General features: G+C 38.0%; 1 protein-coding gene across 4 annotated transcripts in view; it reads left to right on the top strand.

The window, feature by feature from the left end:
* The window catches only part of LOC121385254 (PHD finger protein 14-like), a 63,790-nt gene that overhangs the window by 3,394 nt on the left and 40,316 nt on the right, over positions 1-20,080 (top strand). For 3 of the 4 annotated variants that reach the window (XM_041515859.1, XM_041515858.1, XM_041515856.1), the window contains exons 2-5: positions 9,094-9,213; positions 10,372-10,470; positions 12,389-12,585; positions 17,213-17,310. In XM_041515859.1, the coding sequence (XP_041371793.1) occupies positions 9,094-9,213; positions 10,372-10,470; positions 12,389-12,585; positions 17,213-17,310 (514 nt within the window). Of the gene's footprint in view, positions 1-653; positions 772-9,093; positions 9,214-10,371; positions 10,471-12,388; positions 12,586-17,212; positions 17,311-20,080 lie in introns of those variants that run through there. The other variant, XM_041515857.1, reaches the window with a different exon arrangement.

Raw genomic sequence — 20,080 nt, 5'->3', positions numbered from 1 at the left:
CCGTGACCGATCCTGTGGATGGTGTGGTATCAATCTCTCTAACCAGGACCGCTTGTCGGTAGACTCCTTCTCGGCGCTGAGTTAGTAACCAACCCCGTCTTGTCTTTTATCTGAGGAAAAAATATGACTATACCCAAATAAAATTTCATAGGTCCCCAGGTTAAACGTTGTGTTTTAAAACACCAATATGCAAATATATCAACAAAAACTATGACCCAGGCAGTATCAGTACTACAAACACATATCTGTAAAAGTGATTACTAATATTAAATGAAGAAAATGGTACCTTTCGTGGGTGATTTGCGATTCTAACCGGATGTTTTTTACAACACCCCCTAGTTTCGCACAAAATTTTAGTACTTTTTTTTTTTAAAAGGTAGCGCATAATGTTTCAAAGACAAGGTTATGTGACACAGTGGTACTAGATGAAATAAAATTGCATTACATTTTTTTGCCAATGGCAGGACTTAACTGGTATTAATTGCTCTATCAAACGTAGGTGCACCTCGAACTTTGACCCAGCCGGATGTTATTTGGTTTAATACTACCTTTATTAACAAGCATTTCCGCTGTATGATCGACTGGGTCCTTCTCAATCTTTTAACAGCATTATACTTTATATATAAACTATACGGTACATAATATTAAATATTGGTGGAGTTATCTATTCATTTGATTTTAATTTCTATGACTTATTTTGACGAAAGATGACAGATGATATAACAATCGAGGGTGTAGACCCTAGCGTTAGTTTTCTGTACAAAACAATGCGTAAGTGTCATTTTACTTTAAAGTTATATGGGTATAAATCTATGAATTGCTGTGGAAAATTAGGTCATACGGCTATTAACTTCAATTATTATTAAAGGGACATACCCTAGTTTTTAAATACTACGGCATATTTTTTACTATTAGAGCCGTTTTTGATAACTGAAATCATACTTTATTTAATTTCTATTGTTTATATTATTCATTTTCGTACACACGAAGTGTTTTGGTCATCCTGGTGTTTTTAATATCACAAAATACATTTCTCATATTTTTAAAAACGCACGTGCATCTGAGAAGTAACAGTTATGGAGTTGAGTTTTGGTCTAGTTTTAGAGGGTATTTCACCATTTCAAAGTCACAGACTCATGTTTTACGCAATTGTAACTTTATCCAAATGTGTTACAGGTTTGTAGACTCACTAAATTTAGTGTTAATTTTTACGGGTTGAAACTAGGGTATGTCCCTTTAAGCCATTTAAGGGTACCATCAGTATCAAGTCGTTTCGTAACCATACCGGTTCGTACCCAAAAGCATACGATTTCGTACCCAAAGGCATACCAGTTCGTAACATGAGGAACATCGGCATACCAGTTCATACCCACATTTGTACATGTTATTTAATGAAAAACAAAACAACAAAAATCCAAGCCAACTGCATTTTAATAATTAGCGATTAGAAATTGTCACGAAGAATCATGTCGAGCGAAGGTAGCTTATTTGTTAATATATTTCAAACACATTACTTTCTACGTCCGTTCGGACTAAGCAAAAATCAGATTGGACGTGTTGCGACAGATACTAAATATGTGTTAAAGCAAATGGATAAATTAAAACAAAAAGTTGTATTCTTCTATCAAAAATGTATTATATCGGACAATGTAGGCATTATTAGACCTAAAAAAAAGTCCACATTCCAAAAACATGGGATATCAGATCTTATTAATTTTTTTGTTATATGTGCGTGCGTGTGCGCACGAAAGTATGTGTGCGTGTATGAATGTTTTTGTTTTGAGCATATATATACGTACGAAGAGAGGATCGGTCTTGCGAAATATTCCGATCGATATCTCGGTTATGCATAAAAATAAACACCATCGCTACATGTGGAATCGACACCAAATTACAAGACAAAAGAATTGCTCTTTGGTTACGAAAAGGTATGCTTTTTGGTTACGAAACGGCATGCTTCAGTGATGCACAGCACATAATTGCTCATTTAATGCTTATGAAAGATACTGAGTGATTATTACAATAAATGTTTTGCTAAATGTTACAATATGTTTGTAATATAACATAATTGTGTATTTAAAAAAAAAAATTAATGTTAGGTGTAATGTATGACATTATTTAATTGGTTACGAACTGGTATGCTAGTGGTTACGAAACGGTATGGTACGAACGGGTTTGGGTACGAAACGTCTAGAAACCGTACCATCGACGTCCCAACAACTTGAACAAGCTGCGTTCACCTGACAACAAAAACACGACTATGATATTTACGGAAATATTATTCTACATTTTTCAGCTACGATATGATCATATGTAAAACAAAACAGATTGCAATCGATTAACGTAAAAAATCAACAATGTGCAGGTAAAACAGATCCATTCTAGTAAACAAAAGTGAAACACCTTCCGGTAAACAAGAAAGAGTGCAACGTTTCTAACTGTGTTCAGGTGCATGCGTTTGCAAAAAGTAGCCTAACGCAAATGTGCGTTCGTCATTTTCCATTTTTAAGGCCACTACATGAAAACATATATACTAAAACGCAAAAGAAACGCAGGTTCTCATTAAATTGGATATAAAATATTAAAAAAACAAAACGAAATGAAGATTTCAACATTTATTTTGGAGCTACACCAATTCGGCACACATTGGTGTTGGAAATGTTTGATTGAATTCCTTTTTGGCTATTGTTTCATGTCATAAAGTAGGGTGGGGGTCCATGTTAAAAATGTGAAAGAGACGACCTGTAGCATTGTCAAAGTCAGTATCGCGTGTGACCACCCTGGGCATTCAAACAGGCAGTGCAACGTCTCCTCATTGAGTTGACAAGCCGTTGAAAGAATGCCTGAGGGAGTGAGTTCCATTCATGGACCAATGCTGCCTCCAGCGCCTGCATATTCTGAGGTTGTCCGCGAGCCTGAAGGCGACGTCCGATTTCATCCCAGACGTGTTCGATAGGCGCCATGTCCGGTGATAAGGGCTGGCCACGGCAACGTTGGGATGTTGTGCTGAGCCAGCAACGCCTGTGTTGCCCTGGCAGTGTGCGGCCTGGCATTGTCTTGCTGCAGCAAGCGCACACGTGGGTGAGCGGCAAAGAAGGGAACGACGTGATTGTTGATGACGTCATTTTGGTACACGGCGGCATTAACGCGTTGTCTGAACACATGAAGTTGTGTTCTGTGGTTGAATGAGAACCCACCCCACACCATCACACTACCCCCGCCCCATCGGTCGGCCTGCAGAACGCAGCAGTCGGAGTAACGTTCATGCCGACGTCGTCATACTCGGATTCGGCCATCAGCGTTGGAAAGATTGTAACGGCTCTCATCAGTAAACAGAACTTGTTGCCACTGGCCACGTCGCCATCTTTGATGTTGTTGCGCCCACTGTTGACGTTGTTGGCGGTGCCGAGGGGTCAATATTGGTCCCACATAAGGACGGCGGTTACGGAGTCCTGCTGCCCTCAGACGGCGTCGGACGGTATCGGCGGACACTGGACCACGTGGACCACGCACCTGGTGAGCGGTGTTAGCTGCTGGCAGCATCCGATTCCTAAGGTGGGTCACCCGGATGTACCGGTCTAGGGCTGCGGTTGTCACCCTCGGGCGGCCGGGCTGCGGTGGTGGGGGGGGCGTGAGTGCGTGGTCGATCGTTCACAGATCCAGTGATTTTGGTGACGTTGAGAAAGGCGTGCGATTGTCGAAACATGACATCCCAATTGTCTGGCTACAGCAGTACGGGTCTGTCCGGCTTGCAACTTCCCGATGGCCATCCCTCGCTGGAGTTGCGTCAGTCGCGGCATTTTTAAAATGTGATTCTGTTGACTGTCACTACTCAAATTGAATTTATGCGATTAAATCCAGGTGTGTAGGCTTTATAAGCATTTCAATGAGTGTGTTTGCACTGGATTCATGATACGGATGATCCAGCACGTGCAAACAACGTGTTTTGAGAATTCGTGACGTCACACAGGTAATGAAATTGACACGCAGGTGGGACTGCGGTGTGGGTGTGTGCCATGTCCTTTAACACAGTTGAGGTTCAATTCCACCAAAGATACTGCTTTACAAAGTGCAATTCTTTCGCATTTTCAGGACCTGCATTTCTTTTGCGTTTTAGTATATGTTTCTGAACTATGCACAGTTGACGAATGCTTAGTGTAATGTTTTTTTTTAAAAGGAAAAATTCGGTCCGCGTTTTATCAACACACATCGCTAACACTTGATGTCAATACTGATAGGAATTACATTTATACCAGTGAATAGTTTGTAAAATATCTTTTTTTTTTTAATGAATTGATTCATAATTAACACAATTTATACACTCAAAATTATTTACAATTGTTATGAATGGATTATGAATACTATCCACTACAATAGAGGCACAAAAATCTAGCAAACCTTTTGCAGATCGAATATAATAATTGAAAATAAATTCTAACAACATGGGTCTTAAAAATCGTAAAAATTAATTGCTGTGGCCTTGTTGATCTAGTACGTGTGAGGTGACACGCACAGAATGTTAATTCACCTTATTCCATTTTAAACAAGCTCTCTCACAGATGGTTGACCTAATTATTGACCCAACAAGGTATTATATGACAATATACGTTTGATTTGTACCTAAAAGTACTTTATTGTACCATCTACATAACCACCATATCACACTTATTATTGATATTTAATAAAAAAATAATTGAATTATAGGTACGGTCCATAATTCTGAGAAAAATAACGGCTATTTGGAGAGCAGAGGTGTGACGTATTATTTTGAGTCATGTGACAGGCATTCCCCGAATAACCGCAGTGCCAAAACGATTTACCAAGCTCGTGTAACGAGAACACTTGATCGTCCTCTGTGACGTAGAGTAGAAAAAAAAACTTAATGAAAATAAGTTATTAAAAAATAATAAAAACATGTACTGAATGATAATAAGCTTATATAAATACATTAATTTATTTTAGTAACAGAAGCATGTTAAACGTCGACAATCCTGACTAGTTAGGCCTTTGCATCTATAGGTAAATTTATCATTAGTCGTATGCGAAAAACTCTAAACATCTGGATCACAAAACACCGTCATTTTCCACCTTGTCATATTCATTATTATACAAAATATGCCATAACAGCTGACTTAGGATAGGAATTGTTACATTTTTAAAGAAGACTCTGAATTAGACAGTGTTTATATATGACGTGACTATATATACAAAGGCCGTGTCAATAGCCTCCACTAACCAGGGCTGGCTATATTCACAGCAAAAATGTATATAGGCGGTAAATAAGTACATGTATTTGATTGATCCATATTACCAAACCATCTGGAACAGAGGAATACATACTAAGTACTGTACGAACAGTGCATTTTCTGAACAGGGGAGGGGGTTGGAGAGTATATGAATTTAGCGGACCCTTTTGTATACGTTTTCCTTAGATATATGAATAGCGTCATATTGTCCCTACAGTACTAACAAAAAATTAATTACTTTAGTATAATAAATAATAATGATGATGATGATGATGATGATGATGGTGATAATAATAATAAATGGTGAGTTCATGTTCAGACTGTTTATTATTTTATTTCAGCATATTCACAGTTATTTTCGTCATGAAATAATCTATTTTTATTATTTGCCATGTATATAGTCGGCCCTCATTTGCCAAGTCTCTATACACGGCGATTGTTTATATAAAATCCAAAAATACATTATACGGTTGTCGTATAACGGTATATAGCCTCATCACTATGAGTCTGTTTTTCCATATTTTTCATGTCTCATCACAAGAAGAGTTCCAAATTTTAAAAAAGAAGCGTATCATGGAATTCCCTTGATCGTAGTTCAATTAAAATGTTTTGGATCATACAACAACTAGGTTTGGTATTCCAAATGAATGTAAGTTTCATTTATAATGCATATTTAGAGAAACAAGGCCCACTAAATCCGTGATTGAGCTCCTTTAAACACCAAAACAAAATAAATAAATGAAATAAAAAAATAAATAATAAATAAAAGAATGATTAGAAATTCATAAAAAGAAATAAAGAAATAAACGAACAAACAAATTTAAAAATTGGCATACGGATATATTTGCAACAAGTTGTTCACTGCAATTAAAAATGGCTATTATTGCATGTCACGGTCTAGGTAGATTTCATTAGCTTTTGCAGACACGCTTTTATCAAAACACAGTTATGCCTACATACACCAAATAACCAGTGTTGCTAGTTTACTCTGTGCCATATTATAAGGATGCAATTAATGTCTCATTGATAAGGACTACTTACATCAGTTAAAACTATATGTATCTTGTTCTGTGTATTTGCAAAGGCAAAAATTATTTTAAAAAAATTACTTTATCAAAATAAATTTGACATTTGACGTTCTGTCGAAGTTTATCATGATGATCTTCTTTCAGCTAGGTGTTTGTTAGGTGGTGTGTGGTTATGTGCGTGATGGTGTGAGGATTACTTCTCATTCAAGCTTTGTAAGACTGCCTGCCCGTTCGTCTACAGTCACATCGACTAACAATAGAAAAGAAAAAAAACATACCATGTTATACTGCTGTCGGCTTTCACACCTGTGACCAAACAGTATATTGTCAAACATTTCTTAGTTGAGAATTCAGATTCGTAAGAACACTGTACACACTTTGAGAGGAAAGCAAGATTTTTTTATTTTTGTTTGACAGTGAATTAGGGCAGGGCGGTGATAATCAGGGGCAGTGCGGAAACAAACATGGTAGGGCGGTACAAAATGTGGGCAGGGCGCAGTGCCACTCTATTTATTGCTAGCTAGAACACTAATATAATAGTGAATTATTTAACTAGTTATATTATTATTTTATTTATTTTTTGCTCGTACTAAAAGGGAAAAAAAAGAAGAAAAAAGTGCACAGCAATTTGCATACATTGTAGTTCTGTATCTGCAGATGATTTTGTCCCGATAAAACCTTACGGAAATTAGAGATGTTGAATTATTTTAAATTAAAATGACGGAAATTGGCGCCATTTTATAACACGTCTTTCCTTTTTAAAATTTTGATGTCGGATTAATGGCACCTATCGCCCATGCAAACATGTCTGGTTTAAGAGAATCGAATGCTGTGATTGGCCGAAATACTTTATGGGTCATTGGGATTACCAGCAATATGCGGAAACATTTATACATGTACCATATAATAAATAAAAAATCGAAATGAACAGCATTGGTGGACAATTTTGCTGATTTCTATCATGCACTGGCAGTGAATAGTACCAGCCTCAGTGGTGTCGTGGTTAGGCCACCGGTCTACAGGCTGGTAGGTACTGGGTTCGGATCCCAGGCGAGGCATGGGATTTTTAATCCAGATACCGACTCCAAACCCTGAGTGAGTGCTTCGCAAGGCTCAATGGGTAGGTGTAAAACCAACCAGTGATCCATAACTGGTCCAACAAAGGCCATTGTTTGTGCTGTCCTGCCTGTGGGAAGCGCAAATAAAAGGTCCCTTGCTGCCTGTCGTAAAAGAGTAGTGTATGTGGTGACAGCGTGTTTCCTCTAAAAAAAATAAGAGAGTGTCAGAATGACCATATGTTTGACGTCCAATAGCCGATGATAAGATAAAAAATCAATGTGCTATAGTGGCGTCGTTAAATAAAACAAACTTTACTTTTTTGGTAGTGAATACAGGTAGTAGACATAAACCATTTCATAACAGTTGTAAATAATTTTTAGTGTATAAATTGTGTTAATTAAGAATGAGTTTATATTTTACAAACTACAATCATTACAATACATGTTAGTGATGGGTGTTGGTAAAACGTGGACCGGACCAGAACGCTTGGCAAACTGATCAGGTTATATAGGCCTAATGCATAAACAAAACTGGGATCTATTTCTAGAATAACTTTGACAATAAGTACATGTGTGTACAGTGTTCGAGATTAAACATTTTGGGCAGTATCCCAGTTGGATACTAACATTTCAAAATCTGGTATCCCACCGGAGAATTTAGTATCCCACTTAAATGAAATTCATAAATAACATCGTAACAAACTTGGACGACACTGTTCTCGTTCCCAGTCTATTGCTACTCCGCAATCGAAATTGTGGAATTTGTAAAATTGGCAATCAAACAGAATCTGCAGAAAGATTTGCTGCATCTATTTTTGCGTAATAATGACATAAATTAATATTTAGCAGTAATCTATAAGTGTTTCCGACATTACTTATGATAAACCTACCTGTATCAATTTCCTACACGTGGAATCAATATCTCAAATAAAATTTGAAGGGAGGAAACATCCAACAAAAACAATAGCGACTTAGTGGTTCCCAGTCCATTGCTATCTCGCTAATGCTCCAGTGTAGCATTAGACTGGGTATGAGCTGGGGGAGATATTTTTACGGCATAGCATTAGACTGGATACGAGCTCGAAAATACTTCTACCTAACTTCAGTAAATGACCGACGTTCATTGTTTCAGTGAAAAATTAAAATGCAGGATTAAAAAAAACCCAACAACAATGTTACATTACATTAGTATCCTGGTGGGATACTGGGTTATTGAAGTCTGGTATCCAAAATTAAATTCTGGTATCCCCGGGATATCGGGATACCGTTAATCTCGAACACTGGTGTATGTATGAATAAAAACAAATACTGGCAAATGCAGATAAAAGGTACATGTAGATGTACTGATCATTCAATTCTAAAGTGGTCGACTATTGCCTTTCAATTATTTGGGGTGGTCCAGTGGCTAGTACTGGGTCAGTTTGTTTCTGCTTTATCTCCAGTAAACAATTTATTTGAAGATCTATTACATGATCTCAAAATGTTGTTTGACTGTAGAGCATTTCAACTTATTTTTGTGCTTATATCCAATTAAGGTTCAAGCACGCTATCCTGGACACACACCTCAGCTATATGGGCTGTCTGTCCAGGACAGTGGGTTAGTTGTTAATTGTTAGTGGTTAGTGAGAGAGAAGAGGGTGTAGTGGTCTTACACCTACCCACTGAGCCGTTAAAACTCGCTCTGGGTGGGAGCCAGTACCGGGCTGTGAACCCTGTACCTGTACTGTTTTTTATTAATCACCATATCACTGTGTATTTCAGTGTCGCGCGATCCCAAGAAGCGAAAAGTGAAACCCGTACAGAAACATCTGATTCAGCTTGATTTCGGTGGACTGGATGACAGTGATGAAGACAGCGACTTCGACATTCAGCAGTGTAAAGGTAATATTTTGACATTCAGCAGTATAAAGGTAATATTTTGACATTCAGCAGCATAAAGGTAATATTTTGACATTCAGCAGTATAAAGGTAATATATTTTGACATTCAGCAGTATAAAGGTAATATTTCGACATTCAGCAATATAAAAGGTAATATTTCAACATTCAGCAGTATAAACTACAAGTACGGTAATATTTCAACGTTCAGCAGTATACATATAATTTTAAAGGTAATATTTTGACATTTAGCAGAATAAAGGTAAAATTTCTACATTCAGCAGTATAAAGGTAATATTTCTAAATTCAGCAGTATAAAGGTAATATTTTGACATCCAGCAGTGTAACTAATATTTTGACATTCAGCAGTATAAAGGTAATATATTGACATTCAGCAGTGTAACGGTAATATTTCGACATTCAGCAGTATAAACTACATATAAGGTAATATTTCGACATTCAGCAGTATAAACTACATATAAGGTAACATTTCGACATTCAGCAGTATAATTTTAAAGGTAATATTTTGACATTTAGCAGAATAAAGGTAAAATTTCTACATTCAGCAGTATAAAGGAAATATTTCGACATTCAGCAGTATTAAGGTAATATTTTGACATTCAGCAGTATAAAGGTAATATTTTGACATTCAGCAGTGTAACGGTAATATTTTGACATTCAGCAGTATAAACTACAATGTACATGTAAGGTAATATTTTGACATTTAGCAGAATAAAGGTAAAATTTCTACATTCAGCAGTATAAAGGTAATATTTCTACATTCAGCAGTATAAAGGTAATATTTTGACATTCAGCAGTGTAACTAATATTTTGACATTCAGCAGTATAAAGGTAATATATTGACATTCAGCAGTGTAACGGTAATAGGTCGACATTCAGCAGTATAAACTACATATAAGGTAATATTTTGACATTCAGCAGTATAAAGGTAATATTTTGACATTCAGCAGTATAAAGGTAATATTTCGACATTCAGCAGTATAAAGGTAATATTTTGACATTCAGCAGTATAAAGGTAATATTAATATACATGTAGTAGTAATACAGGCATAATATTTCCTTTTATTGTAATTTTATTATACATTGTTTTTCGACAGTAATAAGTGGACGTTTTATACTGCAGTGCCTCTCATTTGTTTCAGGTAGTGGAAGTAGTGATGACGACAATGGAGATAAAGATGATGTTGTTAATTCGTCTGTGGGTGACGGTTCCAGTGCGAAGGATGAAGCTGAGAACGTTGGTACTGGAGTCTATGTCTTAACATATTTTACATTTCAAGAAATAGTGTAGGATGGCGTATGGGGGGGGGGGGGGGGGGGGGGGGGGGGGGCATTGAAATAGAAAATGTGCTGTGAAGTAGTGTACAATATTTTTTTGCTGTTATATCTAGGCATTCTCCTCTTCAGCCAGCAGCCATTTTGATAACATTTTAAACAGCTGGCGTTAATACATATTAGTTTTGTATGTATAAAAATATATAATCAATATATATTAGAAAGTAAATGTAGTTCATGCCTCTGAGAATTAAACATCTCCGTAAACCATTTATGGGTTACACAAAAACAAATTCAGGTAACCAATTTTTTTTTTAAGTAACCCGTCATGGCTATGTAAATAATCATAAATTAATGGGTGAACGAAAAATGGGTTACGCAAGCTATACTTACGCTAGCGAAACTATCGCTCCCGCAATTTGCAGAGGCCTGTAGTTTGAGCTGCTGAAAACATTAAGCTCACCATGACCCCGTTCCACGAGAGAATTGTAGCTAAGGTTAATTGTAGTGACGTACGGTGAAATTTACAACTGGCACTGTAAACTTACAGCCGTTCCACGAGAGAATTGTAGCTAAGGTTAATTGTAGTGACTTACGGTGAAATTTTCAACTGGCACCATAAACTTTACAGCCGTTCCACGAGAGAATTGTAGCTAAGGTTAATTGTAGTGACTTACGGTGAATTTTACAACTGGCACCGTAAACTTTACAGCTGTTCCACGAGTGAGTTGTAGCTAAGGTTAATTGTAGTGACTTACGGTGAATTTTACAACTGGCACCGTAAACTTTACAGCCGTTCCACGAGTGAGTTGTAGCTAAGGTTAATTGTAGTGACTTACGGTGAATTTTACAACTGGCACCGTAAACTTTACAGCCGTTCCACGAGAGAATTGTAGCTAAGGTTAATTGTAGTTTTTTACGGTGAATTTTACAGCTGGCACCGTAAACTTTACAGCCGTTCTACGAGAGAATTGTAGCTAAGGTTAATTGTAGTGACTTACAGTGAATTTTACAACTGGCACCGTAAACTTTACAGCCGTTCCACGAGTGAATTGTAGCTAAGGTTAATTGTAGTGACTTACGGTGAATTTTACAACTGGCACCGTAAACTTTACAACTGTTCCATGAAAGAATTGTAGCTAAGGTTAATTGTAGTGACTTACGGTGAATTTTACAACTGGCACCGTAAACTTTACAGCTGTTCCACGTGGGAATTGTAGCTACGGTTAATTGTAGTGACTTACGGTGAATTGTACAACTGGCACCTTAAACTTTACAGCCGTTCCATGAAAGAATTGTAGCTAAGGTTAATTGTAGTGACTTACGGTGAATTGTACAACTGGCACTGTAAACTTTACAGCCGTTCCACAAAGCAACCTGATGGTAGTCGTAACTGCCCCTTTAATGATTAAAATATTCTTTATGAACAAGTACGAATTAGTCGCCACTTCATGGGCAACTTTTTTTCCGATTAGCAGCAAGGGACCATCCCAGAGACATGATAGCACATACCAAGGCCTTTGATATACCAGTCGTGGTGCACTGGATGGAACGGGAAATAGCCCAGTGGGCACACCGACGGCAGTGTTCGAGGTTAATGGTATCCCGATATCCCGGGGATACCAGAATTTAATTTTAGATACCAGACTTCAAGAACCCAGTATCCCACTGGGATACCATATAATACTGAAATGTTAGTATCCAACTGGGATACTGCCCAAATTTTTTTAATCTCGAACACTGGACGGGAATTGACCTTAGACTGACCGCGCATCGAGCGAATGCTTTACCACTGGGCTACATTCCACCCAGAAGAACTGCATGGAGTAATTAATGGTGGTGTGTAACCAAAATGAACATTTACTTTCCTCTGATATTGTGCAGACAGTGTTGACGACGAGAGTACAAGCTGCACGTCGGACGATGACAACAACTCCGACGATGCCGAGTCCTCGCAGGAGGAGCCCAGCTTCAACTTCTTCGGGGACTACGACGAGGACGAAGATGAGGACTATGTCCCCAAGAAAGAACGACAGAAGAAGGAATCTAAAGAAAACAAACCTAAAGTAATGTCACCAAAGGTAAAAAAAATAATTTTGTTTTATTTAACAACACCACTAGTGCACATTTATTTTTTAATCATTGGCTAAACATTTGACACCACTAGAGCACATTGATTAATTAATCATCGGCTATTGGATGTCAAACATTTCATAAAGTTTGTTTTGTTTAACAACATCACTAAAGCACATTGATTAATTAATCATCGGCTATTGGATGTCAAACATTTCAGAAAGTTTGTTTTGTTTAAAGACACCACTAGTGCACAGTGATTTATTAATCATTGACTACGGGTAATTCTGACATATAGTCTTAGAGCTGAAACCCTGTACGAGAACGAGAAAGAGATTTATGTGCACATTGAGAGCAAGCTGTTGTAGCACATGCCTATCCTGGTCACAGGGACCGGCCTTGGCTGGTTCCCTCTGTCCAGGACAGGAAAGGGTTGGGGGAGGGTTGTAGAGAGGGAACCCCTGCACTGGCAAGTGCAAGGGAGCACCAGCAGTCCAATGTTGGTGACAGGCGGGGGGTATTTGGTGCTATGGAATTTTGAAAGTCCCGTAGGATTATGTCAAAGAGGAAGAGGTGCGCGTTTACATGAAGGAAATTTGGCGCAATTTTGATGGTCGTTCTAATTGAAATAGTGAAGAAAGCCAATAGGTTTTGATTTTAGTATTCCGAAAGTGGCTCTTTATTACGACCGTCTTGGTGCTGTAGGGTGTCTCCCTAGGTTTCCCATAGGGCCCTTAGAAAGGGGCTGATCTCTTCCATTAGTAGCAAGCGATCTTTTATATACACTTTCCCACATACAGGAAAGCACATACATGTATCACGGCCTTGACTCTGTGACTGTAAAACGAGCATTAACGTCTGCAAATGGTCAAATACAACATGTAAGTATACGTAGAGTGTTTTTCGGTATCGTCAATATCATATATTAGGAATATATTTTTATTCCTAATATATGATATTGACGATACCGAAATACATGAGGGTAATAATCTCTTTAGCCTATCATATAAGCTCAAGCTTAATACAACATGTTTTTGTAAACTGTACACACAACTTTAATTCCAATCCACTATTACTAGATATTCAAATGACATAAGAATATGTGGCGCAGTGTATTTTTGAATGGAAATGACGGCAAACTCGAATGACGTCATTTTAGATGTCCTTACATCATAATAAAGTTATGCCTAATGTTTTTTGTTTTCTGAATGCTGGACAGCTTTCAGTGTCAAACTGCTATTGAAATGTTTTTATTTGATGACTATGAATGCATACGTCAATCATGGAGTGTCACCCATGTACGTTTGTTTAAATGTCAATAAACCTAGTGCAGTGACCTCGATTAATTTACATCTAATTTGCAAAGTTATCAAATTCTTAAAGTATGTGATCTAAAAAATATCACATGGTTTCAAGTTTTTGATGTGTGCCTTAGGGACGGTCCATAAATGTCAATGGTTTTCATAATCCTAACAATGTTAGGATTGGGTTTGGTCCCCCTCCCCCCCCCCCCCCCCCCCTCCCCTAATCGTAACATAAAAACATTGATGTAATGTGTACTACAAGATGACTTTTATTAACAGATTGTGAAGCACATCGATATTTATGGACCATCCCTAAGACCTTCGATGGACCGATGTTTTACCTGAAAAGCAATCCGAACATGGCTTTTACCCCCTCCCCCCCTTCCGAACATTGTTCGGTTGTGAAGCACATCAATATTTATGGACCGTCCCTTATATTATAAGTTATAACCAGTTTAGATTTGTTAGCGTTGAATGCAATTGTTGGCAGTTCCAGGGGTTGCAAACAACAATTTTCTTGCAGGTGCCCTTGAAGGGTTTTTTTGTTCCAGCCCCTCACACATCAGTGGTGGATCCAGAAAATCAATTTAGGGGGGGGCCCCAATGGCATGAGGCAGAATGCCAAGGGAACTTTGGGGGAAGTTTGGAGAGGGATCGTAATTTTTTTTTCAAATTCATATAAACTGACGATCAAAAGAAAGTATACCAATTATATTTATGATAAATAAACACAATACACGTTCATGGAAGGTTAGATAGGTTCCAGTATTGTTCGTTATAATGCAATCAATGACGAATAGTCGCACATTGCTGCGTTTGGGCGATGCCGCACATGCAAAATGAGTTTATTCATCAAATTTATACTGCACGAGAAACATGATACTCGTGCACATAAGGGTGTAAAAAAGGGTGCCATTGCTTAGAACATGCCTCAGTCAACAGTAAAACACCAGAGAACATGGCAAGGCTAACTGCTGAAGAAAGAGAGAGAGCTATTGGTTGGGTGCGAGTAATGCCTATGTGGCAAGAATCCTGAATTGCACAAAATTGACGATCACCAGGTTGATATAGCGTTACAGAGTGACTGGCAGGACTGCAGACAGACCATGAAGTTGAAGACCCCGCGTCACAACAGCCAACGAGGACCGCCATCTCTGCATCTTACACTTACGTAACAGATTCCTCACTATGACGTCATTTGCAACGACTGGCCTTGGACATGTCATTAGTCGTCACACTGTACGTCGTCGACTACGACAGCATGGTATCAGGGCCTATCGACCATTCAGAGGGATGACATTGACGAGGCAACATCGACTTCGATGTTTACATTGGGCACGTCAGTTTCAACGTTGGCAACATCGGAACTGGCAACGTGTACTCTTTTCTGATGAGAGCAGGTTCCAGTTATTCAGAGCTGATGGCAGGACTCTGATATACCGACGTGCAGGAGAGAGAACAGCTCTGTGCTGAACCGTTTGGTGGTGGATCTGTGATGGTTTAGGGCGGTATTTGTGGCCAACAGCGGACAGACCTTATTGTCATTGACGGAAATCTGTCTGACGTCGGGTCCATGCTTGCATACTTGCACATGGTGGACATACACGCTATTGAAACATGTTCTTTGTGGTCAAATTTATTCACCTTCGTTATGAGTGGTCCTTTATGAAATCGCACATTTCACCCCTAGTGCTGTTGTGAACTGTGATATTATCATTTTATGGGTTTTATTGAGTATACTCATGTTTATTTATCGCCAAATTATTATACTTTCAAAATATAACATTTGCATCAACTTGTGTTTTGTGTTATTTTTAATACTTCGAAAAAATAATTGGTATACTTTCTTTTGATTGTCAGTTTATAATAAAATTATAACTCACAAAATTTAGGGGGGGCCCCCCTTAGATCCGCCTCTGCACATCCCTGTACTTACATCCACATTCCTGTCAGCGTCACAAACATAATCTCACACAAACAGTTATAAACAGCATTTATGTCATAAAATTTAGAGGAACACACATTTTGCTTCTGAAAAGATTCATCGTTGGTATTTTAAAAGTAAGTACATCCAACTAAACAGCAAGAAGTAGAATATGAATATGTAAAAAGGCTCTTGGGGAATCCCCCAAATTTCCGACTCATTAAAGGGACATACCCTAGTTTCAACCCGTGAAAATTAACACTAAGTTTACCTTTAACACATTTGGATAAAGTTACATTTGAGTGAAACATGAGTCCGTGACTTTGAAATGGTGAAATATCCTCTAAAAATAGACTAAAACTCTACTCCATAACTGTTAGGCCACACTTTTTTTTTTTTTCGGATTACGGATCCGCCGACGTTAATTTTGCCAAAATGAAAAAAAAAAAAAAAATCAGTTTTCAGCCAATTTTTCATTTTATTTTCCTGCCTACTTATGATTTTTACAGTGGCGGTGTCGGGAAATAATAAATAAATAAAAATACAAGCCTTGAAATATAAAGCTAAATCAGTATTTACAAGCCCATCCAATTCCAACTCCGTAAGATTTTATCGGTGCACTTTCAGCTTTGATGCGGAAGTATTTTATTTGGTGCGGTGCAACCTGGAGTGGTATATAAAAAAGTGGAATTCAATCCCATCTGAAACGGCGTGCCGAAGAATCGTTCTCTCCCTTGACATTTCATTAATTAATTGATATGTTTATTTAAATTTTATCTTGATGGATTTTTATTAAAAGTAGTACAAAGTATGTTTTGAATGGTGTTAATACTTTAATTTGTACCCAATTCTGACTTTGCTGAAATTTCATTTCATCTGTCGACAAGTTCGGAATTTAGACCAAACGCGTTCAGTATGGCCAATATACATCACAAAACAACGTGTTGACGTCATTGTTTTGGCTGAAATCGGTTGTCTTACTGAAAACATCCGTAATACAAAATAATAATAATAACAACAGGAATTGGGTGAATTGTATTTGTATTTTTATTCTATCCTCCGACATTGCCTCCTATAAAAAAAAATTCGTAATCCTAAAAAAATAAGAAGTGTGGCCTTCTAAGACGCATGTGCATTTTTAAAAATATGAGAAATGCATTTTGTGATATTAAAAACACCAGGATGACCAAACACACTTCGAATGTATAGAAATTGATAACCTAAACCATAAAATCTAAGTAAAGTACCATTTAAGTTATCAAATATGGTTATAATAATTAAAAAAATATGCGTTAGTGTTTAATGCTTCTTTTACTGCTACAAATGAATCGGATTAGACAATAAAATTTTGTGTTGTATGAAGAGTGAATTAGAATTGTAACTGAATCTGTGCCCGTTTTATTGTAGCATGCTATCACTGCTCCTGACACTGACACCACCACGCAGCTGGCTCACCATGACAACATCCGGGTTCTGATCTGTTGTGTATGTCTCACCGACACCAGGTATGTGATACAAAAGTTTGGTTTGTTTAACGACATCATTAGAGCACATTGATTAATTAATCATCGGCTATTGGGTGTCAAACATTTGGTAATTCTGACACATAGTCATCATAGAAAACCTGCTACTATCACCCTTCGGTTGGGATTTTTTCCCTCGCTAGCCATCAGACTTGGTTAGAGAAAACCGGCGTCGTGGTTAGGCCATCAGTCTACAGGCTGGTAGGTACTGGGTTCGGATCCCAGTCGAGGCATGGGATTTTTAATCCAGATGCCGACTCCAAACCCTGAGTGAGTGCTCCGCAAGGCTCAATGGGTAGGTGTAAACCACTTGCACCGACCAGTGATCCATAACTGGTTCAACAAAGGCCATGGTTTGTGCTATCCTGCCTGTGGGAAGCGCAAACAAAAGATCCCTTGCTGCTAATCGGAAAGAGTAGCCCATGTAGTGGCGACAGCGGGTTTCCTCTTAGAATCTGTGTGGTTCTTAACCATATGTCTGACGCCATATAACCGTAAATAAAATGTGTTGAGTGCGTCGTTAAATAAAATATTTCTTTCTTTTTGGGTTAGAGAAAATATTTGCTTGCCCGACTGCGAAACACCATCTGTTAAACTTGTGAAACACCTTTGGCCAAATTTACAAGGAGTTTTTTCTTTCAAACACATTTGTTCTTGTTCTAGTTCAAATAATTTGTAAAGCATTCATTTCTGTTAGTATATATAATTGTTTTTTATCCATTGTTGTCCAAAGCTGTAAAATGAGTTCAGCAATAATGCTAAGAGGCTGGCAATATGATTTTTTAAAAGGAAAAAACCTGAAAGACATGTTTTATTTAACGACGCACTCAACACATTTTATTTACGGTTATATGGCGTCAGACATATGGTTAAGGACCACACAGATATTGAGAGAGGAAATCCGCTGTCGCCAGTTCATGGGCTACTCTTTCCGATTAGTAGCAAGGGATCTTTTATATGCACCATCTGACAGACAGGGTAGTACATACCACGGCCTTTGATATACCAGTCGTGGTGCATTGGCTAGAACAAGAAATAGCCCAATGAGCCCACCGACGGGGATCGATCCCACACCGACAGCGCATCGAGCGAACGCTGTACCACTGGGCTATGTCCCGCCCGTTTAAAAGGAAAACGATCACATTTCGGTTGGGATTTTTTCCCCCACTAGACTTGGTTAGAGAAAACATTTGCTTGCCAGGCTGTAAAAAATTACTTGCCATGGGCATTGGGCTACTGGACTCTAGAAGCCCTGCCAGTTAAAGGAACTTGACTGAGTTTGCTGCAATTTTAAAGATGTTATCGACTTTTTAACAATTGTAATTACATATCAAATATATTTTTCTGCATAAAATATTAGTAGCTGTATATTAAATGTGTTTCTGATCATTCTAATATTTGTACTAGGTTAAATTTCATTTTATTTCCTAAAATAATTTTTTTCGTATGTTTGAAATTATTTGAAGACAAAATTCAGTTCTTACAAATATTAAGACGACCAGAAACACATTACATATGTAGACATTAATATTCTAAACAAGAAAATATATTTAATATTAAAGTTTAATCGTCGAAATACTGTATTAGTCTGAAACATCTTACAATGCAGCAAACTCAGGAATGTCGCTTTAATGTCGAACCTCTGTTTATATTAGGTTTTACTTGGACATACTGGATGTTTCGAAACTTGTAATGTGAAATTTATACTGATCCTGGCCTGCTGGAACTGCGGAGTGGGAGTAGGGGCGGGGGGGGAGGGGGGACATTCCATCTTCTTGAGGCCCAACACATTTAGGTTTCATCGAGCTGTCCTGTCCATTCGTCTATTTAACATATAGTTTTACAGATGTTTTTCTTCAATGTCTTGAGATATGGAGCTGAACGTTTGTGTATAGGTTTATCGCGTTCTGTTAAAGATCATGTTTGACTTTCATCGCAATTGGCAAGCGGGATGTAGCTCAAGCGGTATCGTCTCCGCCTGTGAAGCAGTCAGTCAATGGATCGATCCTTCTCAGTAGACCCATTTGCAGTTTGGGCTGTTCCAACCAGTGGTCCACAACTGGTTCATCAAAGGCCGTGGTATGTGCTGTCCTGTCTGTGGGAAAGTGCATATAAAAGACCCCTTGCAGCTTATCGGAAAGAGTAGCCTATGTGATGGCAGCAGGTTTCCTCTAAAGAAATATGTCGGATTGACCATACATGTATGTTTGACGTCCAATAGCCGATGATAAGATAAAAATCAATGTGCTCTAGAGGCGTCGTTAAATAAAACGAAACTTCTTCTTCATAGCAATTTACCCATTTTTCACAGAGTTATGGCCCTTGAACTTAGGATATACAAAACTTCTTTGCGGCAATGTCAGGAACATGTATAGTACCGGTACTATAATAATGACTGGGTTTTTTATTATAAAGTTTAACCACAAATTGTGCTTTTGATCCCCCCCCCCCCACACACACACACCACCCGTCTACCATTATAGTGTAACACCAAATTTAACATTCCCATAGCAATGTTTCTGCCAGAAAGAAGTTTTTGGGTATGGTGCTGTGGAATTTAATGCAACCACAGTCAACAGGGGGTATGGGGGTACTCCCCCAGAATGAAAATAGGTTAAGTTTAGGGTTAGGGTCAAGAAAATCGTACTGTTACGATAAAAGTAATTAATTTTTTTGTCAAAAGGTTAACTTACAGAAATAAAATTCTGGGTATGGTGCCGTACCTGTTTTACCCTCTGGCAGAAACCCTGCT

This window comes from Gigantopelta aegis, chromosome 11 (genome assembly GCF_016097555.1).
Source record: "Gigantopelta aegis isolate Gae_Host chromosome 11, Gae_host_genome, whole genome shotgun sequence".
Classification (NCBI taxonomy): Eukaryota; Metazoa; Mollusca; class Gastropoda; order Neomphalida; family Peltospiridae; genus Gigantopelta; species Gigantopelta aegis.
Note: the sequence above shows the minus strand (reverse complement) of the source record. Positions and strands in the feature narration are given on the sequence as shown.